The sequence below is a fragment of the Rhinolophus sinicus genome, chromosome 2 (genome assembly GCF_057876585.1).
Source record: "Rhinolophus sinicus isolate RSI-liver-muscle chromosome 2, RSI-T2T, whole genome shotgun sequence".
NCBI lineage: Eukaryota > Metazoa > Chordata > Mammalia > Chiroptera > Rhinolophidae > Rhinolophus > Rhinolophus sinicus.
The window spans coordinates 151,941,583-151,968,653 of record NC_142502.1 but is presented as its reverse complement, the minus strand read 5'-3'; the positions used below and the strand labels follow the sequence as shown (position 1 = coordinate 151,968,653).

General features: G+C 35.8%; 1 protein-coding gene across 8 annotated transcripts; it reads right to left on the bottom strand.

The window, feature by feature from the left end:
• Positions 1–369: 369 nt before the first annotated feature.
• Positions 370–27,049, bottom strand: MTIF2 (mitochondrial translational initiation factor 2). 8 transcript variants are annotated; one of them, XM_019719625.3, is made up of 15 exons: positions 17,557–17,668; positions 17,085–17,244; positions 15,477–15,702; positions 14,997–15,108; positions 12,381–12,552; positions 11,762–11,922; positions 10,702–10,878; positions 9,178–9,317; positions 7,181–7,305; positions 5,788–5,992; positions 5,170–5,422; positions 4,454–4,594; positions 2,873–3,037; positions 1,151–1,291; positions 370–589 (listed from the first exon to the last, which is right to left on the bottom strand). In XM_019719625.3, exons 3-15 carry the CDS (start codon positions 15,693–15,695, stop codon positions 417–419), a joined length of 2,184 nt encoding a protein of 727 aa, XP_019575184.2. In that variant the 5' UTR covers positions 15,696–15,702; positions 17,085–17,244; positions 17,557–17,668; the 3' UTR covers positions 370–416. The 8 variants fall into 8 exon arrangements, with proteins under 8 accessions (XP_019575184.2, XP_019575202.2, XP_019575194.2 ...); XM_019719643.3 differs by having other exon boundaries at positions 17,117–17,244; XM_019719635.3 differs by lacking the exons at positions 17,085–17,244; positions 17,557–17,668 and adding an exon at positions 26,619–27,049.
• Between the last annotated feature and the right edge of the window lie 22 nt (positions 27,050–27,071).

Sequence of the window (27,071 nt, the reverse complement as noted above, 5' to 3'; positions counted from 1 at the left end):
CCATGACCAAAAGTATATGCAGACATTCTTAGGAATTTAGACTCATGTTTGCTCACTAGTACTGTTGACACTGAAAAATACAGTTTCAAGCAGTTACTTGGTGCCATATTTTGCCCATGGAGCTCAATTCAGGGAGAAGTACTTCTCTTAATATTCTTAAAACATTTAAAATTTAACTCTGACCATTAAATTCAATGATACGCCAATAACTAATTTACCATTTTTTTAATACCAGGATTTCTAGTTGGAGGCATCCTTAAATATTTAAGTTTCCCTGTTTCTGTAGCATTTTAACTTTTAACTGTTAATGCAAGTTAACACTTAGAACTACTTGGGTACTTTTTGAATTTTTCAATAAAGCAGAACTAATTCTGTAATAAAGCAAGAAAAACATTTAATCTTTTACATTTTTAATTTTAAAATCCTGGATCCCAGGAGGTCTTGGCTAGAACTTCCTTTTCTTCATAACAAACAATTTCATCTCCCACTATAAATTCTATCTTTTCGTCATCCAAACTGAGACCACAATCCATTCCAGTTTTGATGATTGAAATGTCATCTTTATGGTGTTTCAGTGAGGTTAATGAGCCTTAAAAAAAAAAAAACAACTTAAGGTTTATATATTGAACAAATAATAAGCACCTACTAAGTGCTATGTAGTCTGGCGTTCAGAGGAAAATTACACTAAAACTTAAATTTTACAGTCCTGTCATGTTAAGTGATAGGACTAAATACCAGAGAGATGAAGTTGTAAAGATTTGATTTGTAGTGAAAGATACTAACTCCCATTTTAAAGACTGCAGAAGATGGGATTTGTACTCTGGACTTGAATGAGATAAGCAAGGATAAAAGACATTGCAGGCAAAAGGTCAAGAAAGGATGGAAGTACGCAAGTAGATGAAGTGTAGGAGACATGGCTGAAAAGGTAGTTTGGGGCCAATTGTTAGAAGTTGAGAAAATCAGATTAGGGGACTAACCCGTGGAGTCATCAGAATTAGGGAGGGAATCCATCAAGATTGTGAGTTAGCAAAAAGGACTGGCCTGAACTAGGATTATGGGAGTGAAAGACGAACAGATTTCACGTGGTTACACAGAATCATGAGGTTTTGGTGACTGGATGATACAATAGAAACATTTTGATGTTGCTTACCTTTCCAAATAACATGTCCATTACGGATTAATTTAAATTTTTTTGGTTTTTCTAACTGTCCCTTTTGGACTCTGCAGCCAGCCACAGGAACTTTTTTCTTCCCTTCTGTTACAGAGAAGGTAGCTAGTATAGAAGCCTCACCTTTAGGAAGAAGAGAATATTAAATACAGTAAAGAAAAGATTCTGAGAAATACATAATTTCTGACGTTATGCAAGGCAGAATTAAAAGTGTGAGAAAAATACAAACTCATGCATAGAAAGAAGTCCTAGTTTTCTGACTCCAACTTGATTTTCCTGACCAGTATTAGAAATAACAGGAAAATCCTTGGATATTCTTGGAAAAGAAAACCACAAAAATACATGTGCTTACCAAAAGAATGAATGAAGGAAAAATGGAACTCGGGCTGAATAAAGTGTACTAGATGATAATACAATTCCTGTCTGCTCTATGGAAACGTAGTTTTCAACAGTGCCTCAATATATTTTCTAGAATAGATCATCTGTTATTACCTGATTTAATTTTACCACTGGCAACTTAAATCCACTTAAGATTACTTATTTTGTGACTCAGCTTAATCTTTTCAGACTAAAAATTAAAATTCCAATAATGACATGGTACCACACATTGCAATGTGCCAACTTTCTAGGGTTAGTGTCATTTGACTGGTGCATGCTTACTCCTAGAAACCCTCATATCACTCATAGTTTTCCAAATTGCTCTTAGCATAAGAACATACAAACTTCTGTATGAACATGTTAAGCAGATGAGAAAATCTTAAATGTTTTGTAAACCAAAAATGCAAATACTGAATCTTATGAGGAAACATCAGATAAATCCAAATTCAAGTATGTTCTACAAAGTCATTGGACTATACACTTCAAAAAATCAAGGTAAAAAAAACCTGAAGAATTAAATGTAATCCATGATCCTGGGCTGGGGTAAAACACATACTTATAAAGTCCATTATTGGAACAATGGACAAAATTTGAATATGGACTGTGGCTTAGATAATAGTACTAATGTTAAATTTCCTGAGTTTGATATCGTTTATGTGGTTTTATAAGAGAACATCCTTGTGCTTAGGAAATGCAAGTATTTATTGGCAAATAGACAGTATCTCAAATTTACTCTCAAATGGTACAGAAAAAATATCCTCTGTGTACGGTGGGGGAATAAAGCAAATGGGGCAAAATGTAAACGATTGGTAAAGTGGGTAAAGGGCACATGGGAGGGAGTTCCTTATACTTTTCTTGTAATTGTTCTGGAAATTAGCCTTTAATTTGGCCAAGGGATATGCTTGAAAGAACATTTTTAAAAATTTAAAAGTAAAATAAATTTTCTTCTCGTGGCGGATTTCTCCGCCAGCTCCATGACAAAATCAATGGCTCCTTCCACAACACGCTGATAATCTATGCCTCCCACCCTAGTCTAATTTATATTGCAATTGTTCAGATCTAAACTTGAGGACGAGTTCTTACTGCCTTACTTGACTTGTATCCTCAGGGCCTAAGCACAAAGTGTTGCAGAGAGCAGGTGTTTATAATACAAATGAAGTTACACTGAATTTTTATATAGTAATTTTTTTCTAGAACACAGGATATGTATTGGAATAGTGAATTTATTTCAACAGTGAAATACATTTCCCCCAAACTTTGCTTTCAATTGTTATTTACAGCACCTAAGATATGAATGTTTAAAAGTAACATGCAGTTAACACTCACCTACTACATGCTCTTCCACAGTGCAGGGCAATCTGCTGCTCAATTCTCCCTGCAAATCTTCAATAAGACGGTAAATGATTTTGTGAAGTTTAATTTTTACTCCTTTTTTTGCAGCTGATTGCTGGATAACATTGCCTGCATTCACATTGAAGCCATATATAACACCTGGCAAGCAAAAATACAATCAGTAAAATAGCACAAATACTGCATTAAACAATTTGTCTTTCAAGCAGAAACTCAAATCTACATTGTTTTATTTCCTCTAGATAAATTAAAAGCCAGCAGGGGAGATGAGAAATTCTGTAATTTTTTCTCATGGAAACTAGTCAATTTTCAAATTAATAAAAGGATTTTATAAATTCTATTGTGGGTTGTTTAATAAGAAAAATTTCTATGATTTTTAAATCCATTCATTTAAGAAATATTAAGAGCCCATAAATGTGCATGACAGTATGCTAAACAAAGCTTTGACTTTTAGACCAGAGAAACAAGAAAACAAATGACTAGGACTGAAATATTACATTATTATTTTACTAATAATTCTAATATTAAATTATAATCTTATTATCTACAACTTTTTTGGTTTACTCCTACGTATTCAGCTGGCCAAAAGGTGCTCAAAAATAGTTACTTAATTGGTAAAGTTCAAGAGTTATTTAAGAAATTATAGAAGTTCCATGAAGCTGACCATTTTACCAAAGAACAAATAATGTATTTAAAGGCAAATACCTTGGGGGGGAAAAGCAAAATACTCTTGCCTTAAACAAGTGAAAAAAATTAATGCAATCAGCTTAATCAAGAGAAAAACAACCACCTTGAAAGTCTTATCATTAAGAAATCATTCAATACCCTATATTACACAGAACAGTGCTAGGCCAGTTAGTTCCTATAAAATACTTTGAATTAACCAGCAATACCGAAAATCCCTTTTCAGTAGTAGAGGTACCATTTAATTCTAATCAAATCAGATCATGAAGTACCTCCTTCCTAAATGATTAATCACTCAACAGTATTGGTACTTTGTTAGGTGTCAGACCTAGTTAAAGAGAGTCAAGAATCCCCTTTTTGTGTATCACAAGTCTGACTAATAAACAGTCCCTGCCTTCTAGGCATTTAAAGCTAAAAGGAACTTTAAGAAAGAGATGATTTGTAAAATTATCAATAAACAAAAACAGGTAGCCAAAAGAAAAAGATAAAGAAAAGTGCTGAACCGGCTGATTAGAATGTTAGGAGCATTCAAATATCTACATGAAAGATACAGAAAACCAACCTTGGGTTGAGTGGGGAACTGGGAGGAGCAGGGAGAGGAGGAAGTGATGGTACCTTTAAAAAAAAATAATCAAGAAACTCTACTGGGGCTTGAAATAGTTCCCCAAGGATGCAGTACAAGTGGCGCTATGGCTGAAATACTGCACATCCCATTCACCCTCAGTCAGTAGCTGGGACTTGACTGCAACAGCAAGGGTGATGCTGATGGGGTAAATGTTGGGTGTAACTAGGCAAGGATCAAAAGACAGAAGCAAACTGTTTACAGTATATACAAGGGAACACAGTTAAACAAACAGGAAATGGAATCCTTACCATGAAAGGTTTCAGCAAGATTAACATCATTTTCACTAATATCACCCACACCGAAATGTACTAATTCTAGTTCACACTCATGTGAAGCATCATAGGTATCCATAATGTTCAAAATGGCTTCAACGGAACCATCAACATCACCTAAATGTAGCAAAAGTTTCAAATTATTGGTGTTAAGTTAGCATTAAGACAAAATGACAACAATCTATTTACAACTATAATAGGAATGGCATTTACCACTTTTACTTAGGTTTAGCATTATAAATATCTACTTAATTTAATAAAGTATAATGGATCAAATGTATATTAACAACAAAATCAGCAAGAAAAATGTTTACTAAGAAAATCTCCCCCAGTGGGAGGTGGATGAAAAAGGTGAAGGGGGTCAAAAGATAAAAACTTCTAGTTATAAAATAAATATGTCGAGAGTAGATCTTAAAAGTTCTCATCACAAGAAAATATTTTCTAGCTATGTATGGAGATGGATGTTCACTACTTATTGTAGTGACCATTTTGTAATACATGCAAATATCAAAATATGTTATATATACCTGAAACTAATAAAATGTTATATGTCACTTACACCTCAATAAAAAAAAAGTCTCCCCCAAAATACTGAAATAATTTTGGCTTAAATTTAATGGCACTAATTGTAAGAATTAAGAAATACATATATTCCAAAAATGAGTTATAAAGTAAAATCTTTTAAAAGTCACCTTTAATAATTATAGGAAGTACATTTGAATCTCTTTCAGCTTTCTCTTTTGGCTTTAAGAGTTTTTGTTTTTTCTTTTCTTGGTACTTTATAAATGATCTCTCCTTCCAGTGCAAAGTGCCATACTTCTCACGGGCTTTCCGATGTGCTTCTTGGTGTTCCTTTCGCTTTTCTTCTATCATTTTCAGATCCTCCTTATTTTTCTCCTGTTCTTGCTCATACTTCCTCCAGTCAACAACTTCACGTGCCCTTGGCTTTGCAGGGAAAAAAAACAGGCATTATTTAACTAAACAGAAACCAGTAACTGCTGGGTTAAAAGCTTTGTGTTTTTCCTCTACTGTGAAATTAGCTTAACTCATATATAAAACTGCTAATTTTGTAAGTTTCAAGAAACTTATAAAACTTTAATTTGGGGGCTTTGTGTATAATTTAAATTATCTAATTAAAAAATCCTATCTCAAATGTTTAAGAAATCTACAGCCAAATTCTAAAATGGCACCCCATAGACCCTTATAGTCTAGAATTATTTGTTAACATTGATATACTTTGTATGACACCAGAGACTAATATTTAAAATTGTTATATCATATCTAATGTATGGGAATTAAGCTTAATATACCTCAGATTCTACTTCAAGAATTTCATCTCCTGCAGAAGGGAGGTCTCTCCAGCCTATAATTCCCACTGGCATGCTGGGACAGGCCTCATTAATTGTTTTTCCATTTTCATCAAACATTAAGCGTACTTTTGCCCAACTCTTTCCAGCAACCAGAATTGAGCCTTTTCTCAAAGTTCCTCTTTGAATTATTGCTGTAGTAACAGGACTAAAATAAAAATAAAAGTATGTATTCTTAATGCCAAAACCAGGATGTAACAGCATTTTCTTAAGCAGAGCAAATATATCTTTATGAGAATTAAATATATATATAGCAAGTACCCACAGGGTTAATTCCACCACTTCTCAACTTCTCAAGCAGTTTTTCATACTATAAAAACATTTCACAAGTGTTAAAAGGTGGAAGCAACCCATATGTCCATCAACAGAAGAATGGATAAAGAAAATGCGATATATACATACAATGGAATATTATGTACCCTTAAAAAAGGAATTTTTGTCACATGCTACAACATGGATGCACCTCAAGGTCATTATGCTAGGTGAAATAAGCCAGTCAAAAAGGACAACCATTGTATGATTCTACTCATATGAAGTATCTAAAGTAGTCAAAATCATAGAAACAGAAAATGGAAAGGTAGCTACCAAAGGTAGCTCCAAAGGGCTGCAAGATAGAGAGGGAAATTTAATTAGTGTTTCACGAGTATAGAGTTTGCTTTGCAACATAAAAAAATTCTCTAGCAATCTGTTGCATAGCAATGTGAATATACTTAATACTACTGAACTGTACACTTAAGGATGGTTAAGATGGTAAATTTAATGTAATGCATGTTTACTACAATAAAAACATTTTTTTTAAAGACAAACAAAAAACATTTTTTACAAGGTTATGGTACTAATGGATGCAGATAGCTGAGTGTTTGGACAGAATCCTAATCTCTTTTCTGTAACTAATTTTTTAAGCAGTGAGAAGACCTCTTCTGTTGCTAGAGAAGGAAATTAACGAAGAGAACACCATTCCAAAGACTTTCCTATATGTTAATGGGTAAAGACATAAAGAATTGAGAAACCCTAAAATAATAATTACCATTTCATTCCAATTTATGTTAGTCCATGAGGCTTTACCAATTCAGTTAAGTCAGTGGGGGAAAAAAATTGAACTACTTAAGTCATCTAAGTATGACTACTAGATGTATAAAGATAGTTGCTGTGGTCTACTAATAACTACATTTTTGTGTTCTGCGTGCTAGTGCAATAAAATAGTTTTCAAAACAAATACTTTGAAAATATTGTTCATGGACTAATAGTAACAGGCAATAAAAATACATTGTTATATAATCAAGTCACAACACAATGGAATGAAATTATTAAAAAGCAGGCATTTTAACAGTCTTACCCTCTTCCTTTGTCTGTGAAAGATTCTATTACTGTTCCTTCCACTAGACCAGTGGGGTCTGCTTTCAATTCTAACATTTCTGCAAGAGTAATTGTTGCCTCTGCCAAAGCCATCAGATTATCACCCTTTAACAACAACAAAAAAATGGTAATATACATTAATAAATATTATCTGTAAATGTAAGTACCAGGGTCAGAAAGCCAAATAATCTTCACAATTATATTGTACTTTTCTCTTTAAGCATGAAAAGCATGAATTACCCAATTAGAAGGAAGGAAGAAAGGGAGGGAAGCAGGGAAGGATAAGCAAAAAACCCTGATCCAAGTACAGGTTTTGCAAGAAACAGTGGATATGTTTATTTAAAAAAAATGTGGTCACCAGAGGTGCTTGTTAATATCCTTTGAAAACACATGCTTCATTCATTCTCTCTCTCCTCCATCTATCCCTATAATATGCTTCCTCTCACTTTCTTTACAATGCTACTTTACATTGAAGTTCTATCCAATTGAACAAGCTTTCACATCTATTTTCTCATCTGATCCATTTGAACAACCCAAATGTGCAACCCTGAAAAATCACTCTCCCGGGATCTTCTTTCCTTAACTATAAAATAAAGGACAAGATTAGATGATTCTTTCACCTTTAATGATCTGTTTATTACGCTTTCTAGGGCTCCAAGATCATGCAGTTGATTAACTGGTGATGGAAGTGGAACTGATGGGCAAGGGATTTTTCCATGCTCTCTGTCAGCTAAGAGATTGCTCGCATTTGTTACAGTGTAAAAGAGACAACTGCAAACAAAACTGAATGAATACTTTGCTTACCCATCTACTCAATCCTAGTATTTATTCCAATTTACAAAATGCTGCTCTGAAAAGCAGAACTGGGGTTGTTTCTCTGCATGACCTAGTCTTCTGTATCTACTTTGGAAAAGTAGGCCTTGTCTTACTTCCCTGCCCCTCTCTCCCAACTCCCTCCATTCCCCAGGAATCATCTCTGCCAGGCCTACAAATTTGCCTAAGCAGCTTACGTGTACCTACTCATCTGATGGTATCCGGGCAGAAAAGGTAGCCACGCCTTCAAATGTTTTAACCTTGCTTTCAGAGTGCAATTGCAGGTATATTAGAAAGATAACAAAGGTGGCATTTGATGAGTTTCAGAGAAAAAGAGGCATGGTTTTATTATTAATGGAGGCATAATTTCTAAACATCTTGGAGTTAACAAATTTATGAAAAATAAAGATAAAATGAGACTGAATTGGAGGAAGGTGGCAAAATATAGTACAAAATATAGTACAAATATAGTGAATGATCAGGGAAAAAAGTCTGGAATATGCGTAAACCCCGGAATATTATAAGAGTAGACAAAAAAGGAAATTGTTACTCAGCAGCAACCTGTATACAATAAGAGAATTGGAAACTGCTGTCACAAAGCAGGTACGGAGTTTCCTTGATGTTTTTCAACCAGAAAAAAATAATTGGTAATTTAAAAGGAAATTTAAATAACATTACAAAACTTATAATTTAATTCATTGAAACATTGAGTCAATCATTACAAAGTGAACCCAAATGTTTCATGCTTGTATTAGTGAAATTTTCATTTCTTTAAATCTCTCTTAAATGCCCTAGGACCATTCTATAGTTTTTGCTATAAAAATAAGCATTTTATTACCAGCTGGATTTCATTTCTGCTTAAAACAGTCTTTAGCTTACTATTACCCCATCCTCACATCATTTACCATTTATTCTTCTAAGTATCTCATAATAAGAAAAGCATTAATTTTAAACCCGATTCCCCACTGATCAGCTATGTAACCATGGATTGGTGACTGACTTTTCTGAGCTGAATTTCTAATCTCCCAAACCAGGATAATGATACCAGCTTTACCTACAGAACTTTTAAACAACAAAAAGTACGTATGTCGAAATGTTCTTTAGGTACAATGTACTATGTTCATTCCCATGTGAACATGTCGCCTATGATGTGCCTGCGTTTACCGTAAGTGCAGAGACATGCACTGCTTGGACGTCGCCTCCGTAATCCTCACACACCACATCATAAGCCAGCAGTTCTTTCTTCACTTTTTCAGGATCAGCCTCAGCTTTGTCACATTTGTTTATGGCAAGAACAATGGGCACTGAAAGAGACAGAGTTAAGAAGAGGGCAAATGATGATACCTTCAATTGCAGGTATTCACAATGAAAACACCAACCTTTTCTGGCTTTCTCTTACCTAGTGAACGCATTATACTTATCTAATAAAAGACCTGAAAAGATCCACATACTTAAAATGTACTTATAATCTACTTGTCATTACTAAACATACCCTCTCATTACAGAAATGACACAAAGTTCCAGGAGATAATGCTTGGAGATAGTTGGGATTCACCAACTCTGAAATTTTTCAGGTATCAAAGGAACAGAAATTGAAAACAGACACAAAGAAAGCTATGCAACCCACAATCTACAATTATGAAAAAGTACGTTTCACACTGATGAGGTGGAACTTAACAGGGACCAAGAGAACAGGTATAGAAAGCATGATGCAAAGAATTTATCCTATGTCAACCAACTAACTGCTTTGTTATGGAATCCCTGGCAAATTTATCATTCTCTTCTTTTTGTTATGTTCCCTACAATCATTAAAAACACAGTCCATTCCACAAAGGCAATTTTGAGGAATTAAAAAGGAAAGAGAGTAACACTGAAAGCTAGAAGATCAGATTCCAAATGTGGACATGTTGCAGCTTAACTGTAATGAGGGGAGTTCCCGCCACTCTCTGGGTCTTAGTTTTCATGTCGTGAGATGAAAGAATTTGACTAGATCAGTGATTCTCAACCTTTTCTTGTCTCCTTGCCAACAAATCCAGGGGAATACGATACTCTCCATCAGGTACAATTTCTCAATGCAACAGTATTTTCTCGGGGGGTACAGGGTCATATCAGAATAAGAATAAATGTGCAGAGCATGTGTGTGTGTTACAATTTTTAAATAGGGAAAAATAAGGAAGAAAATAGCCAAGTAATTTTCCAAAAGTTTCAATTTTATACATTTGACCAAATCAGAATTTATTTAAAGCAGATGAGGAGGAAGTTTCTCTTTAGAGAAGTCCAGATGATGAATGAACAAGGAATAACAAAATTAGAGTATCACCACTTTGCAACTTCTAACGAACGTAGGTGATGGGGACATAGAAGTTCATTATTCTATTCTTACTGTTACATCTGTTTAAAATTTCCATGATAAAAAGGTTTTAAAAAAGTTATTTGTGACTGCTATATTCTCATACTATACCAAGTAAGTAAACAGTAGAGGAAGGACTGTACTTGTGATCACAAGTCCCAAACTGAATTCTGCCTACACTTTTCTTAGTAGTTATGTCTGTGGGAAAACAAGTCAGCTGTCTTAGAGCCATCTCTGTAAACGTATAATAATCCTCAGATCACCATGCAGATTAAATGAGCTCCATGCACATGGCCCCAGAACAGTGACTCTCGTCAGCCCGCACAGCCACACAGTACCTTGAGCATCCTTGGCATGCTGAATAGATTCTACAGTTTGTTTCATCACTCCATCATCTGCAGCTACAACCAATATGACAATGTCAGTGACCTGAGCACCTCTGGCTCTCATGGCTGAGAAAGCAGCATGTCCTGGAGTATCAAGAAAGGTTATCTTTTCTCCAGAAGGCAGAGAGACTGTGGAAACAGAAATTCAAAAAGACTGAAAACTCAAATATGTACTTCCCTAATATGTAGGAATATATGTGACATTATCAAACACAGTAATTCTTTAAAATAATTTTATTCCTTCCATTAATCTTAATCAGAACCATACAGATCACATTTCATAACAAAAAGTGCTAACACACCAGTGAGACCTGTAGGGTTTTCTTTTCATGTAAAAATTCAAACAAAAATGCTTCGTTTTTCTAGAATGTAGCCACTTGCCTAAGGGTACCAACTGATATATATTCTGGAGAGAGAATACACTGATAACTACACAGGCAGCCACTCCTACATTAGCAAACATTGGCTGCACAACTGCCTTGAACAACAAAGACAATTTTGTATATGTTTAGTAGCCCAGGATGTGAGTCTGAAAGCCTTGGGTTTAAATTCTGGCTTTGGCACTCCCTAGCTGTGTACCCTGAGCAAGTAACTTAAACCTAAACAAGCCTCAGCCTTCTTATCTGTAAGTAGAAATATCAATACCTACCTCATGATGCTGCTTGGAAGATAAAAAATAAAGCGTATGAGGGGCTCAGAACAGTGCTGGCTGCACAGTGAATGGTAGCTATTAATTATTATTAGCAACATTATCACAACCAAGCGTTGAAGAATTTAAGTTCACTAAACCAAACTAAGAATGGGCTAGAATAAAAAGGTAATACAATTTTCTTCTTGTAGAATGTATAAAATAACCTTTATTAACCACCTGCTCTACGTTTCATTAAACCAATGGCTTTAGCCTTTAGCAGTCCCTTTTACTTTGAATTTGTATATTTCATACAATGACACCTGGTTTACAAAAACAATATTGGGGTTCCCAAGCACATTGTAAGGTAATTTGCATTCATACCAAGAAAGGCACCAATGTGCTGAGTGATGCCTCCAGCTTCCATTGCTGCCACTTGAGTTTTTCGCAGTTTGTCAAGTAACGTCGTTTTCCCATGATCAACATGGCCCATTATAGTAACAACTGGGGACCTTGGGGTTAATAAAGCTGGATCTGCCTGGGGCCTACAATTAACAGTAAAGGAGTTTCATTTCTTAAACATCAGAAACATGTTATAGCTGGTGAATTGGTTTGCAGTTATCTCTCTGAACTACCATTAACAATAAAACCCAACATTCAGCTTTGATTAGTCTAACTATTTTCCTCTTCTATACATACAATGACTATGACAAAAATATATGACTGCCAACCTACAGTTGGCATCTTCATAGCAATGAGCAGAACTGGATAATTGTTTAAAATTCAGGATCAATATACATACTTGGAAAACTAATAAAAATGACTCTTAGAGTTTTATAACCTGACTATACATCCTCATGCTTTAAGCACTTTGAAGAAAAGTTTAACCTATACTCATACATCATTTTAATTGCAAAAGAAATTTTCAGAAAAATCTTTCCATTAAAAAGTGTAAATAAAACTATGTGGTCTCCTTCCCACAATATATATGGTTATGTTTTACCTTCTCACAGCATCTTTATTTTCTCTGACTTTGTCCTGTTTTAATTTGCTCCATTTTAACTTCATCCCTGCCTTCTTTATCACTTCTTTGATCCAGACTTCATCTAAGTGTGAGTCTGCTTCTAGTGAATCTATGTTGATAGTAGTGTTCATTAAAGCTTCATATACACAATCTGGGTGGAATAAGATAAAAACTTTTAGGGTCATAAAATTAAATGTTTAAGAAATTGACCTCTATTACTAAATATCAATATAAACAGTATACTCAGTGAAAGGAATAACATATCAAATCACAAAGAAGCTAAAAAGAAAATGATCTTTAAAATACAACGCATATATATGAACTGGAATTTCTGCATATTCATATATATTTGGAATACTGATGTGCCTTATGAACCATCTTAGCCATCAATAAAACATTAAATTGCACGTTGTATACATTTAATATTGAGTAGTTTATCACAGTCTAGTTCTAGTTACACTATGTCATGCATATACAAATGTGTGTGTATACAGTCAATTCTTGTTATTCCCCGTTCTCATGCTCTATAAAAATCATCATGAATACTGAATTTGCAAATACTGAACCATTGTTCTGAGGTGAAATACAGGGTTAGGTTCCTTTAGCCTCTGGTCACATTGTTATCAGCTGATCAATACGTACCTTGTTTTATGTGTTTCTGTTTAAAGACACCATATTTACTATACTATACCATTGATTCATCAACAATGAACTCACAGCCAGCAGCACTATAAGTAATGCCCAAACAAAGCTTATCGAACACATGTAATGTTTTCTGTAAGGCACATTATAGCTTCAGCACTATGCTGAGAGGCCATTTCAAACAGCGAAATCACCAACAAAAAGCACAAAAATGCAAAACACGTGGCATTAAATAAACCACAAAAATGACACTTGTTTACAGTATGAAAGCTGAAACAAAATTGCAGAGTGTTGCCTCCTTGAACCTCAGCTAGAAATGTGAGATTGGGCAACTCAAATTTTTCACCACTTTGCATATGTCTGGGAGTGAATGCATAGCACTGAGAGTATTGATTTGGGGGCTACAAATATACTTTAGAGAATTCACCAATACAGAATCCCCAAACTGACTATATGAACACACATAGAGTATCTAAGTAAATAAGCTTCAAGTAGATAACTTTTATTTAAATCATTGCAAAACAATTTCGGGTTTAGAGCACTGATCTGTAGAATTAAATTTATATTTTAATTATTCTATTTATTTGATGACACAAGGGAATTATTATGATTATTATGATTATGGGTGTGTGTGTCTGGTAACGTTTAAAAAAATAATCCTCACCTTTTAGAAATAGATACAGAAGTATTTAGGATTAAATGATTTATTAATAATTGTAGTCACTGGCTCATGTATATATTATGCTTATTCTATCATTTCTGGTTTCATACATGTATGAAAATTGCCAAAAATAAAGTTTTAAAATCAAGCCTACTATCAATATTATTTATAATCATATCAATACAGTTTTCCTTGCAAAAATTCTGAATGACTATATCCATTTGTTCTCTTAAAGTTTTCTGGTTATAAAATAACTATATAATACAACTGCAAAGTTATAAAAATAAGACAATGTCCTAACTTTCTGTTCTTTGTAAGGATGTATATGCATAAAGAGCGGTAACACTTTTGGGCAGGAAACATGAAAATTCTAGCTCTGATATAATTTACAAAACAGTAATTCTTGATAAATAATTTGGTCTGTGGATAAGAGCACGGGCTCTGGAGCCATACTCCCTGGGTTTAAATCCTGGCTGTATCACATATTAGCTGCGTAATCCTGGGCAATTATTTATCCTTTCTCTGTCTCAATTTCTCAACCTATAAATGGGGATAATAATACCTACTTCTACTGCATTGTGAGAATTACAGAGTTACTAAATATAAAGTACTACTACATAGTAACAGCTCAATAATTATGAGTTATTATTAATTCTTTCTTTTCCCCAAGAGTCTGCTTTACTTGTTACTTAGTTTGCTACAATTGTGGGTTATTCCTTGTTTACTGAATTTTAATGTCAGTTTATGATGAAAACTCAAATTTTGTTCTAACAATCCTAAACTGGTAATAAATACATCTGTAGTGTAATGAAAGAATAAAAAAATGACACTATACATTTATAAATAAAAATAGTACTATTAAAAGTTATAGTTATTACTATATAGTTTTTCTGCTGGCACTACAGATATTGTCAAAATTAGTGAAAAAAGGAAATCAGAAAATTATAGAAAAACGAAGGGAAAGTAAATGAATATAAATATGGTCCCTCTTACCAAAAAACATTCTTTGTACTTAGTCTAATCGCCCACAGAATTTCTGAGAGAGAAAAGTTAGTTCAGATAAGAAAATCATTTTCACTTTTATTAGAAGCAAAATCTTAGAGAACTATATTTGGTAAAGAGCCAAGAAATAAATTAGAGTGTGTGACCTAAAGTGAAAAACATTGGAATGACTTAACATCTTTTTAAACCTCCAGTCTAATTTTTATCTTTGAATGCCTTAGTCTTATTGCAAATAAAATACCAGGTAATCCATGTTTCCATATTTTGCCTTATAAAATTATCTGGCTCACCTATATCTTTTTCCATTGCGCTAGCCAGTTCCTCAACAGTCATTCCGATCCATACCTCCACTTCCTTTTTAGATTTTGTTGAAGATAACTGAGATTTCCGTGATCTTTCTTCCTATGAAAAATTCAGAATGTATGAAGAAGAAAAAACTTCTAAGTGACAATTTATTCTGGAATATCTACCATAATCACAGATCCTATTTCTATCAATTAACATTCCCATAAGTAGTTAAACCTCAAACTAAATTTAAAATCTTACATCCTTAATTCACTACTATATACCAATTTCCAAGTAATCAACTTAATTAGCATTACTGAACAACCAGAACTTCCCTTCTTCACAAAAATGTATTGTCTGGAGTATAGCATTATGGAATAAAGAGTCTGTAAATGACAAAATACTCAGAATGGATTTCTACTCATGGCTCTAGGCACTTTCATCTCAGACCAAATTAATAGTAACCGATAGAAATCTGTAACTACCTTTTTTGTTACTAGAAGCCTATATTGAGATAAAGCAGCCCCAAAGAGTGCATCTGTTTGCCAGGGCCGGGTATAAGGCTGAGCCGTCCACATGGGGCAAGCAGATGAAAACACATGCCTCCACTGTGATAATGTTTTTCTTTGACCCAAGCTGTGCAGCTGCCGACAAATAGTGTGAAATCGTAGCAAGCTCTCCACTTTCAGTATCTTCTGGTTCATGTTTCTCCTAGAAAAAAAGTTTTAAAATAATATTTTGGTTAATATTGAAATCAAGTTAGCAAATATTAGTTAGTTATCTACTACATGCAAAGCAGTATGCTAGTTAAAACAATGAATAAAACTGGGTTCCTGCCCTGAAAGAGCTCACAATCTAGTCAGAGACTTGGGATTCCATACTAACTGCTCTCTAGATATTACGTTTTATTATTGTTAATGGCCCTACTATGTTAGAACTGAAATACAAGAACAAACTTATAAAGGGTTCTTTTTTCACTATTGAAACATCAACTAACCAAATCACAATAGAGTGATTTTTCTAAAATGCAAATTTGAACTCATTAACTCTCCCTAAACACCCACCAGTGGCCCCCCATTAATCACCAGTTTAATGTACAACTTCAAAACATGATATATAAGGCCTCATTATCTGACCTCTGTTAACTTCTCACTTCTCTTACACTCTTACAGTCCCCTCATTTCTTCTACCTCCCAAGCTTTTATTTTGACCCACCTGTAATTTCCAATGGTTTGTCATCTAATTTTTAAAACTGTATAAGCTCCCTCTACTTGGAATTGTCTTTCAACCTTTAACATTTTCCCAACTTCTCATCACCCCCACCCCATAAAAAAAGATGCTTTAGAGCGGAAAAAAGGCACCCAATAAATAACTATTAAATATGCCTTTTGAATACCTTTCTTGGAATGAAAGAAGAGTTTATTGAGCGAATACTGAGAAAGAACTCAACAGTGTTGTTCAGAACTCAGTAGTATAGTTCTTTTCCTCCTGAGTCTTCTATTTCATTGTGCTCTCAAGGCTGCATTGTTACAACTTTGCTTTTTCAGTTTTTAAGGGAAGGAGCAACAAAAATAATGTAAGAAATACATGTTTTCTTTTCAGCAAGCATTTCCTGAGCACCAGCTTTCAGGTAGTGCGTTTGAGGTGGTTGATGCAAAGTTTAATAAGCCCAAGTCCTTTCCTTCAGAGGTCACTGTCTTTAAAGTGTACCAATACAATTCTCAGGCACAATACCTCAAAAATGGCACATTTTTAAAAATCTTATTTAGGTACATGTCCGTGGACTAAGAAGTAAAGAGTACTCAGAAAGCACAGGGTTCCTTAGGAATTTTTTTTTTTATGAGTCTAAAACTAGAATTGACAAGGTCAAAGATTAATGGAGAGGGAGGACAGGCCCCACATAGAGATTAAGCAAATCACAGATATGTAATTGAGGAAGGAATTAGAAAAACACATTGGGGGCAATGATCCAAATGTCAAAACTTTAAGGAACCTTACTTGCTACTTATTCCAAGCCCCTCATTTTACAGAAAAGGAAAATGCGAGTCCAGAGGTCTTAAAAAAAAAAAAAAAAAGCTTCTCCAATGTCATACCACTAGTGAATTACAGTCATCAGGACTAATACCAAGGCTCTGTGACTCCCAAATCGGTGTTCTTTCGCCACTAGGATACTCATGCAATCTGAAAACGGATGCTGGAAATACGTAGTTGCATTGGTGTCTGAATGTAAGAGTTGGAAGCCTTGGAAATTATCTGAAAGGTAAGAAGTCATTGTAGAACAAGTACGATCCGGGCTGGCTTCGCCTCGAACCCCAGCCCAGAAAGCCTTGGGCACCGGTGAGGCTGGAACGTGGGGGCCGCACCTGCCGCGGCGCCGGGAGAGCAAGCCAGCCCGCTGCTTCTGGCTGCATAACCGCTTTCATATGCCTAAAAATGGTACACGCAAGGAATACATGCATTATGGAAAAGCTTCCGAAAGCGCAGTATTTATGGTTTGTGCCACTGACACTTTAGGCCAAACAATATACGCCTCCCGGGACGACCCGGCTAAGGGACCCCACTCACTTAGCTCCAACATAACGCCCGGAGCGTCTGGAGTCTGAGACCGAGAGAAGATCACCTCTGCGCCCGGGAGAACCGACAGTCGGTCAGTCCGTCTCCGAAATGATCCCCACCGGGCTTCCGGTGCCGCCGGAAGCGGTTCTTCCCGGAAGTTGAAAGTCCGAATTCGTTTTAGTCGCTGCGGCCGCCAGGGTTAGGGCTGTGTGAGGTCCCTCTGGTGGGCACGTAGCCGCGGTTGGGGTGGAGGGCTAGTTCAATCTGCAGCCTCTCCCTGGGGGCAGCCGCGCAGGTCCCTTACTTTTCTAGAAGTAAATTACTGCTATCCTGGGGCTGTAAGTGGCTTCGGGTGTCTACCCTCGAGGGAAAGTTAAACGGGGAAATGTGGGAAACATGATAGGTCCTTACAAGACATGCCTAATGAGAAGGGAAAACACAAGGCAACGTGGCGGTAGAACCAGTTAGTGCTGGGCAAGGAGCGCTTTCTCTTTCAAAAGTCGCCTCGTGTAAGTAGCATTTGAAGTAGTAAAGCCAGAGTGCGTTCCAATCCCAGCTCATTCCCGGTTGTGTATACGTGGGGACGTTAGGTAAACCCTCTGTGCCTCAGTTCTGCAATATGGTAATGATAGTGGCTACTTCATAGACTAGGTTTGTAAGAGCACCTTGTTCATTCTGAGTTTGATGTGACTATGACAGCCTCCTCCCAGAGCATTTCGGCACCTTGACTGGACCTGTCTTTGGCTCATCCCCTTAACCACAACCACCTCCACTTCTCGAGAGTGTAACTATTGTTTATATCTGTTCTCAAGGACTCACACTACCCAAGGCTAATGACATGGTTATAAGTTTCTTACCCAAAAGCATACTTACGTGTTATCTCCCTCCCATGATCTGACCTCCTAACTCATGCTGCCTCCTCTTTATTGTCTCCTCAGTGCCTACCACAAAGGTGTGCAATCAGTATTCCTGAATGATCAAATGGAAACCTCTGTCCTGGAAATCTTTTTTATGAATCTAACACCCACACACTTGAAAACTATTGAAGTTCATTCCAATAGTGTAGTTTTACTTAATCACAAACACCCACTGAAGTACAATTTCTGCAAGAATTTGTTCTTTGCTCTCTTATTTACCTTGCCAAGCAGTTGAGAAACAAGCAGAAAGTTGGTTGGTAGAACATCCAAGTAGTGGTCCTATCTTTCCGCAATATTAAAGTGAAAATAACTGATACTTTTCTAATCATGAAGACAATGCAGGCTAATACAGAAAATTGAAGCAATGCATCAAAATACAGAAAGAAAGGGCTAAAAAAAAAAAAAAGGATAAGGGCAATTAAAGGAACAGAGGAGCAAACCTGAAAAAGCTTCCAATGGCCAAAGACGGAAATATTTGAGTAACAAAATAACATAGTGTCAAATAAGTATACATGTGTACATACTAATATAAATGATTGAATAAATAAAGTGGGAGAAAAGAAAAATCCTTCCTATAGAAGAATTCCATATAATATATGAATGAACTTCTAGGAGATAATACTTAATTCCCCTCTCCTTGAGTGTGGGCTGGGCTTAGTGACTTGCTTCCAAAGAATAGAGCTTGGAAAGGGGAAAATAGTAACTTCACAGCAGAGAATGCCGGCAAACCAACTAATCAAGGTGAATATCACCAGTGAAGTCATGTTGATATCATGTACCTCCTGAAATGCTGTTATGAGGAACAGTCCATCTCTTCCCAGAAGAGATCCTTCCCAGAAGCCTATAACCCTGCTATATGGGAAAACATCAGACAGCCCAGATTGAAGAGCATTCTACAAAAATACCTGAGCAGGACTCCTTAAAAATGTCAAGGTCATGAAAAGCAATAAAAGACTGTGAAACTATCACAGATCAGAAGAGGCACGATGACCAAATACAATGTGGTAGCATGGATAGAATCCTGGAACAGAAAACACATTAGTGGAAAAACTGGTGAAATGTGTATGAAATCTGTTGTTTAGTTAATTGTAATCCCCCAGTGTTAATATCTTAATTTTCACAAATGTATTATCATTAATATAACATGTTTACAGAGGAAACTGGGTGAAGGACACTTGGGAACTCTCCACTATCTTTGCAACTTTTCTGTAATCTAAATTTATTCCAAAATTAAAAGTTTATTTTTTAAAAGAGAAAGTGAATCAAACTCTAAATCCCACATATCCTGAGATAACCACTTTTATTATTTTAGTGAACATCATTCCATTTATCTCTATGTATAAATACATGTACATGTACAATTTTATATAAATTAAATTCATACTATAAATGCTGCTTTTTATCTTTACTACTTAACCACCAATAATATATCACACTGCCATCTTCTTGGTGAGACCCATTTCTCAGAACTATGAAATGATAGGTCATCACACATTCAATGAGCAAACTTGAATCCAAACAACAGTCTGAATGGCTGAATGAATGAAGAGAGAAGCAGACGTATTACAGCTTCCCTAGCAAATGGCATGAACTTTTGTTAATTCTGCCTTTCAACTTACCCCCTTTACCAACTTTTTCTTGCCTTTCAAGTTCTTGGCTGAGAGCTCCCTGAAGGGGCTAGGTCACTTTAATATCTAGACCAACTATAATTCTTGGTGATAATTAGGGGTAAACTGCTTTCTTCAAGAAGAGCAAGGGATGAATTTCTGCCATGTGCACTTTGGCACAACAATATTAGAAGGAGCTATAGTCACCTCACTGGGCTTGTTCTAGGAAGAGGAAATCACAATGAACAAAAGAACTAAGTATCTTCCAAAGCAAAGCCGATCAAGGCTGTAATAAGGCAGTTCAATATTACAAGATTGAAATCTGTTTTGTTTTGTCTCAACTGCCATATGTTGGCTCCACAAAATAAAGCAAGAAACCCTTAATATATTATAAATTGCTAAAGAAATAGTGCCAGGATTTTTAAAACTAGAAAATATTTGAGAACCTGAACATGGCAATCTAAAATTATCAGTAGTGGTAATAATCATAACTATCTTTTTTTTACTGCCAATTATATACTAGTCACATAAATATTTTACTGTACTTAATATTTTACACAGCAGTGGTTCTTGGTACATTAGCAGGTTTGAGGCCCACTGACGATTCAGTTTTCCTTGATGTTGATTTAACAAACACTCCCATATTACATTTTGGTAAGGTCAATTATTTTAAATGTGTGGCTTTGGGGGAAATTACTAAACCTTAATAATAACATAAATGATAGCTATCATTCATTTGATGTACTAAGAATGAGGCATTGTTCTTAATGCTTTATAGTCATCGTCAGATTGAATGCTGTAAAACAATGTCTTATTTTTGTACATCAGTTTTAACAAACCAAAGGGATTGCTTATCATTGGGAAAGATGAGTAACTTGCCCAGGTCACATCCTTAGTGATGGGTGAGAACGACCTAAATTCATGTCTTTTTTATTCTGAGGCTGTTTCTTAACCACTTCCATATTTGAAGAAGTGGAATGAAAGATCTTTAGGGTCTCAACCAGCTTTGAGATTTTACCTTATGGACATAGGAATATTAGCATTTTTTAGCTTAAATTAGATATCAACCTGTACTCCATGATATATGGTAAATCTTTGTGTTTCCATTAGTATTGCAGCTTCCATTAAAGTAACAATTATCTTTATGTAAAACAATAAGAGTAACAACTTTGTATAGTACTTATGGAAAGCATTACATTAATCTCAAGGAACCTCTAATAAAAGCTACACTAATACTCATTAAAGATATCTGAATTGGATCTTGATCAGCAATGAGATAGTTGTGTCTTTACCACTGACATCCAAATAACACAAAGCTTTTTTTGTGTGGTTCCTCTTTAGTCTTATCAAGTTATATTCCACTGATTTCTTCTTACACAATTACATCTCTTAAAAAATGTTTTTTTATTATAAAATGTTTGGTTTCATTTTTCCAGCTTTATTGCGGTGTAATTGACAAAATTATAAGATATTTAAACTGTAGAATGTGATTTGATATACGTATACATTTGTGAAAAGATTCGCCCTGAGTTAACATATCCATCATCTCACATACTTACCTTTCTTTTTTTTGGTGAGAACATTTAAGTTCTACTTTCTTAGCAGATTTCAATTACACAATACAGTTTTATCAACTATAGTCACCATGTTATACATTAGACCTTCAGACCTCATTCATCTTATAACTGAAAGTTTGTACTCTTACCAACCTACATTCCTTATTCCTACATTCTCGTCCCATCTCCTCCACTAACTAGTATTAAGACTTTGCATAAGACACTTAACCTTTCTAGTTAATATCTTTATTACAAAATTAAGGTTAAACTCAGAGTATTATTTTTGAAAAGTTAAAAAATATGACTATTAAATAAATATTAAATGAGCATATGTCTAAAGATATATTTAATTCATTGATGAGGGAACCAGCAGGATGGTAAGCCTCATTCAAAGAGAACTAGGAAGTGCCAAGTATTTACAGTGGCTAAAATAATGAATGCTTGCTAATTGCTAATCAATATACAAAATTTTATAAGACTTAATAAGCAATTTAATAAGATTGCTAACAAATATACAAAATTTGTTAATATCCTGCAGCACAATAAAGCTATAAGTGTTGGGGTTATGTTTTCTATGAGACAAAAATCAGGATAATCCCTTTGCCTATTTCCAAATTTTTGGATAGTTTTTCTTAACAGAACTAAGAGTCCTTTGAGATTTAATTTTCTCTTTTAGGAACCAGCACCAAAAATGTAATGCCATGAAGAATTCCAACCCCAGTACACCACACATTCATTGATTAAGGTTATTCTAATTAGGATTATCAATTGCCATTTTAAACCACCCAGACTAATTGAAAGGCTAACTATAGTTTTCTGATATTTATTGCTTCAAGGAAAGCTTTATAAAGGATGTATCTCATCTTACACCAAAATTAAGTAGTTAATTCAATAATAAATATGTATTAAGAACCCATAATGTACCAATCACAGAGAAATAAAATAGATGAAGACTCTTATCCTCATGGAGATTATATTCTTGTGGTGGGAAATTTCATATGGATTAAATATTTGATAAAAAAATTAGAAGATAATGTAAATGATATCATTTCTAAACTTAGGTGGGGAAAACCTTTCTAATCATAATTCCAAAACCAGACAACATAGGGAAAAAACTGTTAGATTATCCCAGTGGTTCCCAAATTTAAGTTGGCATCAGAATCCCCTGGAGGGCTGGTTAAAGCACAGACGCTGGCCCACTGCCCAGAGTTTCTGATTCCATAGGTGTGAGAAAGGGCTTTGAGAATTTGTTTCTAACAAAGTGATGACAATGACGTTGGTTTGGGGACAACACTTTGAGAACCTGGACTAGACTACATAAATATTGTGTCTGTACTGTCAAGATATTAAAAACAAAATTAAAAGAAAAGCTACAACTAGGAAAGCATTCATAATATATGATCAATTAAGGGTGTAAATTGGGAACATTTCCTCCCTACTGCTTTTCTGTGGAAGGCGCTCATTTCATGCAATTTTGAGCCTTTCTTCTGCCCCATTCAGATTCTGAGGACATGGATTTGGTTACTAAATTTGAGACTAATTGAGCATACCTCAACTCAACTTTCTTTCCCTCAGGAACAGAGCAGACAAAAATCCCTGCATTCCCCTGCGCTTTTCCTTACATTCTAGTGGAGAAGCTTGTATTTTAGCTTTAAGGTATTAAGTTGGTATTTAACATGTATGGATATATCATCCTCCGTCAGTAAACTTAAGTGATATTGGTATTTTTTCATAAATCTTAAAAACAATGCAAAAGCATGTTTGCTTATATAATAGCCTTGACTCTGGGAATCATATAATTGCTAATTAAGATGTGGAAAAGACAATGTTCTCATACTGTAAATTGATGAAACCATTCCGGAGGGCAATTGGCAATAGCTATCAAACGTATAAACTGTGTAACTTTGCAGACTGGAAATTTATTCTGAGCAATAAATGAAATAATTATGCAAAGATATACAGATATAGAAAAGTAGATATAGCTTTATGTACAATATGAAAATATTGGAAATTATTTACATGTAAGACTTTTTACTTAAGTCTTACCCTATTTGTAAAATAACTTGGTAACCTGCATTTATCACTCCTCTCCTGGAATCATGAGATTTCATATTCAAGTTCTGTGACCAAATATCTAGTTCCTCAAGTTCATACTGATAATTTGAACTTAATCTGTTTCATTGTTGTTTCCAATGTAAATCTGATATTGTGTTTGCTTTGAGGACAAAGCCAAGGATAGTATTTCTTTTGTATCTAATACAATGTTGACATATATGTGTGCTAAATAAATATTGCATTGAACCTGGGTTAGGGTAGTTTTCTTTAACAGTAACATGAGGTTCTTTTTACCATAGACAGATTTAGATGCATTTTATGATAAAAATCTTTGATTGGAAGGCTAGCTTGGAGCAGAATACTTGGTCATTCAACCACAGGTAGACTAAAAATTAAGAAAATATTTGTCTAGACCAGGGAGAAAAATAATAGTAGTTTGGGCTAGGGTGATGGAGCTGGTGAGAAGAGAAAGGATTTGAGAAACTGAACTGTTATGGATTAGCTATGGGGTAGCAGGATGGTAGTGGGGAGTGAGGGGGTCATGTGGTGGGGAGAATTCATGTCTTATATAACTGATGGATGACAGTTCAATTCCAAAGGGAATTCTAGGTCAGAACACCCCGTTATCTAGATAATGTGCTGGATGCCACTGCCGATTTTTCCTCTTTTTGTAGCTGTTATGGAGATCCCACACTTTGTTAATGTTTTCCTACTTTTGGACATAATTTGCATTTCTTAGTTACAGTCAGATTCCAATTCTTCTTTCCCCAGTTTACTCTCAGGTCATCATGACTAGATTTGGATATTCAAATATTTGAATATTTGAAAGTCTTCCAATATTTAAGGATGATAATTTGGGATATGCCTTATCTTCAAACGGGTGATCTTTGCTATTCTATTGCTTTCTAATTTCATTTGCTAGATATACCTAATGAAAAAAGTACCTAATGAACGACACCACACTTTACATGCCAAAGTAAAATTTAAATTAATTGAGTGTTCTTAAGACAATACAAAAGAAAATATTGAATATTTATCTATTGCCAGATGTTAGCTTTCTAAACTTAGATCAGTATAACTTAAAAGGATAGAATGACATTTAGTTACACAAAAATTAGTAACTTCTGTTGATAAAACCAGACTTTAAAAAACATCTCTCCTTAAATGGGAAAAATGAAAAATATTTGGCTATATGACAAAAGGCACATAACTTGATTATATAAAGAGCTCATATAAATAAATGTGAAATCCATTAACATTCATTCCATAGTTAAATGAGCCAAGACATGAACAAGCTACTTCACCAATGGGGAATAATAAACATGGAAAAAATGTTCTGAGTGATCCCTTACCCCTTGTCTATGTTTTCTAAACACTCTGCAATGTGGTATGTTTGCTTTTGTTGTTGACCTGAAGTTAGGTGGCCATGTGTAGTACCTGTTGTTGGTTCTATAATCAGAAATCAAAGAATTGGATGGAGTGTTTGAAGGGAAATATAGCTTAACAGTTTTAAGAGGTGGGTTAAATTTTATAATTGTTCTATGGCCTTGGATAGAAATTGTTCTATGGCTGGGTGAAATTGTGAAGTTGGCCCTGATTTCCTCCTCTTTCACAACTTCCTCCCCTGTCATGCCGGAAAAGACAACTCAGATACTTTGCTGTGTCTTCCTTCTCCAGGTCTTCCATTTGTATCGCAGAAATAACCTAAATTCATTCACACTAGAGTCAAATGTCCCTAGGAATATCTACATGTTATCTGGGACTTGAGGCTTAATCAAATTCATAAATGAAACCCAAACGTGAAATTTCAGGCCTCATACAAGAAGTGATGGTTTTGCAAGATAGCAAAAAACAGCCCCACCAGGGTAGGCAAAGGACTTCTAAAAAAGATGAGTCCTGGTTTTCACATCTAATTGTTTGTAGATGAATAATAACAAAAACTAACTTTCAGAAAAGGTAAAACGTAAAATTATAATTTATAAATTTAAAGTTGAGAAGGCCTAAAAGTATAGGGATTTTGACCCCCCGCTCCCCCCCCCCGCCCCCTCCCCTCTTCCCCGTTGGTTTACAACCTCAGGGAGTGTGTAGAGCACCCCTGGAAGCTATTAGAATGAGTTTGTGTGAGCAAGAGTGACTCCATATTGAATGAGCAAGAGTAACTCCGTTTTGGACATGCACAGAGAAGTTAGCAGACAACGTCCAGGGAGCTGCCCGGTTGCCCTGGTAATTGGGTGTAACCAGCTATACTCCTAAGGTCTGCTATTGAAGGTAAGTGGATGTCAGGGTCGCTGGCTGGCTGCCCTGATAAGGTGATGTCCAGAAGGCACACAAAACTGCCTAAGAACTGAGTACTTTTGCAGCTCAGATAGCTGGTCTCCACTGAGAGGTGACCATGCTGCCACTCTACTCCAAGCACCCTCCACCCCGCTGTGCTCCACTAGGGCCGAACCTCTGCTGGACCGACCTGCCAGACCAGCCACCCTTCCTCGCCCCACCAGTACTCTGATTGACTTTGGGACTGGTTCATTACTCTATTTTACCCAATTATTGTATTACTCTGTGCGCTTTACTGTTTGGTGTATTGATGATTGATGCTTCACTGTTTCGTGTATTGATGATTGATGTTTGAGTAAAGAGCATATTGAAAGGCATTTAAGATCTTACATGCTCTGTTCTTCCTTTGTTTCACGGCTACGGCAGAGACCTCAGTCAGTGCCAGGTAGATCCTGGGGGTCTGAGAGTCTCTCGGTGGGTTAGACCCCTGACTTGCAGGAAGAGACTGCAGCACGGACTGTGAGCCTAGCAGTCGCTCGTGACATTGAGTTTCCCTGATGAAATCCAAAACTGGTTCCTCTACACAGAGGAAAAGCAGAAACCCGAAGAGGCAGGTCATTCCAGATTGGTAGGTGACAGGTTTAATTAGCAAGGGAACTTACCTAGGCGGATGCAAGATGACACCTCCATCCAGATTCTTGAAGAGTATACTATATAGAGGCCTTAACAATGTTCTGTCACCTATACTGTTCAGATGGTCTCAGTAACACATTACTCTGTCAAGGCTGCTTCCTCCAGGTGGCTCCCAGTACCGACACAGTGCGAGAAATGTAGTTCCAAGTACAAGGAAAGCGGTGAGGAGCCTGATTGCCTTCTTCAGCTCACGGGTCTACCGGAGGTCAGGTACTCTGCATGACCTCCTGCAACATTCCCTAAATTGAACGATGTTGCCAGCTCTGGTTCTACTTTAATGGCAGATATGCGGGACCCAGGAACCAGAGACGGGGTTAGGGAAGGCTACGAGAATGAATGCGGCGCCCTCCTGTGGGGCACCCGGTTAGGAACCCCGCAGGTCCTGCAAGGTCGTCTCCGCGGACGACTTTCGGAGACGCGCA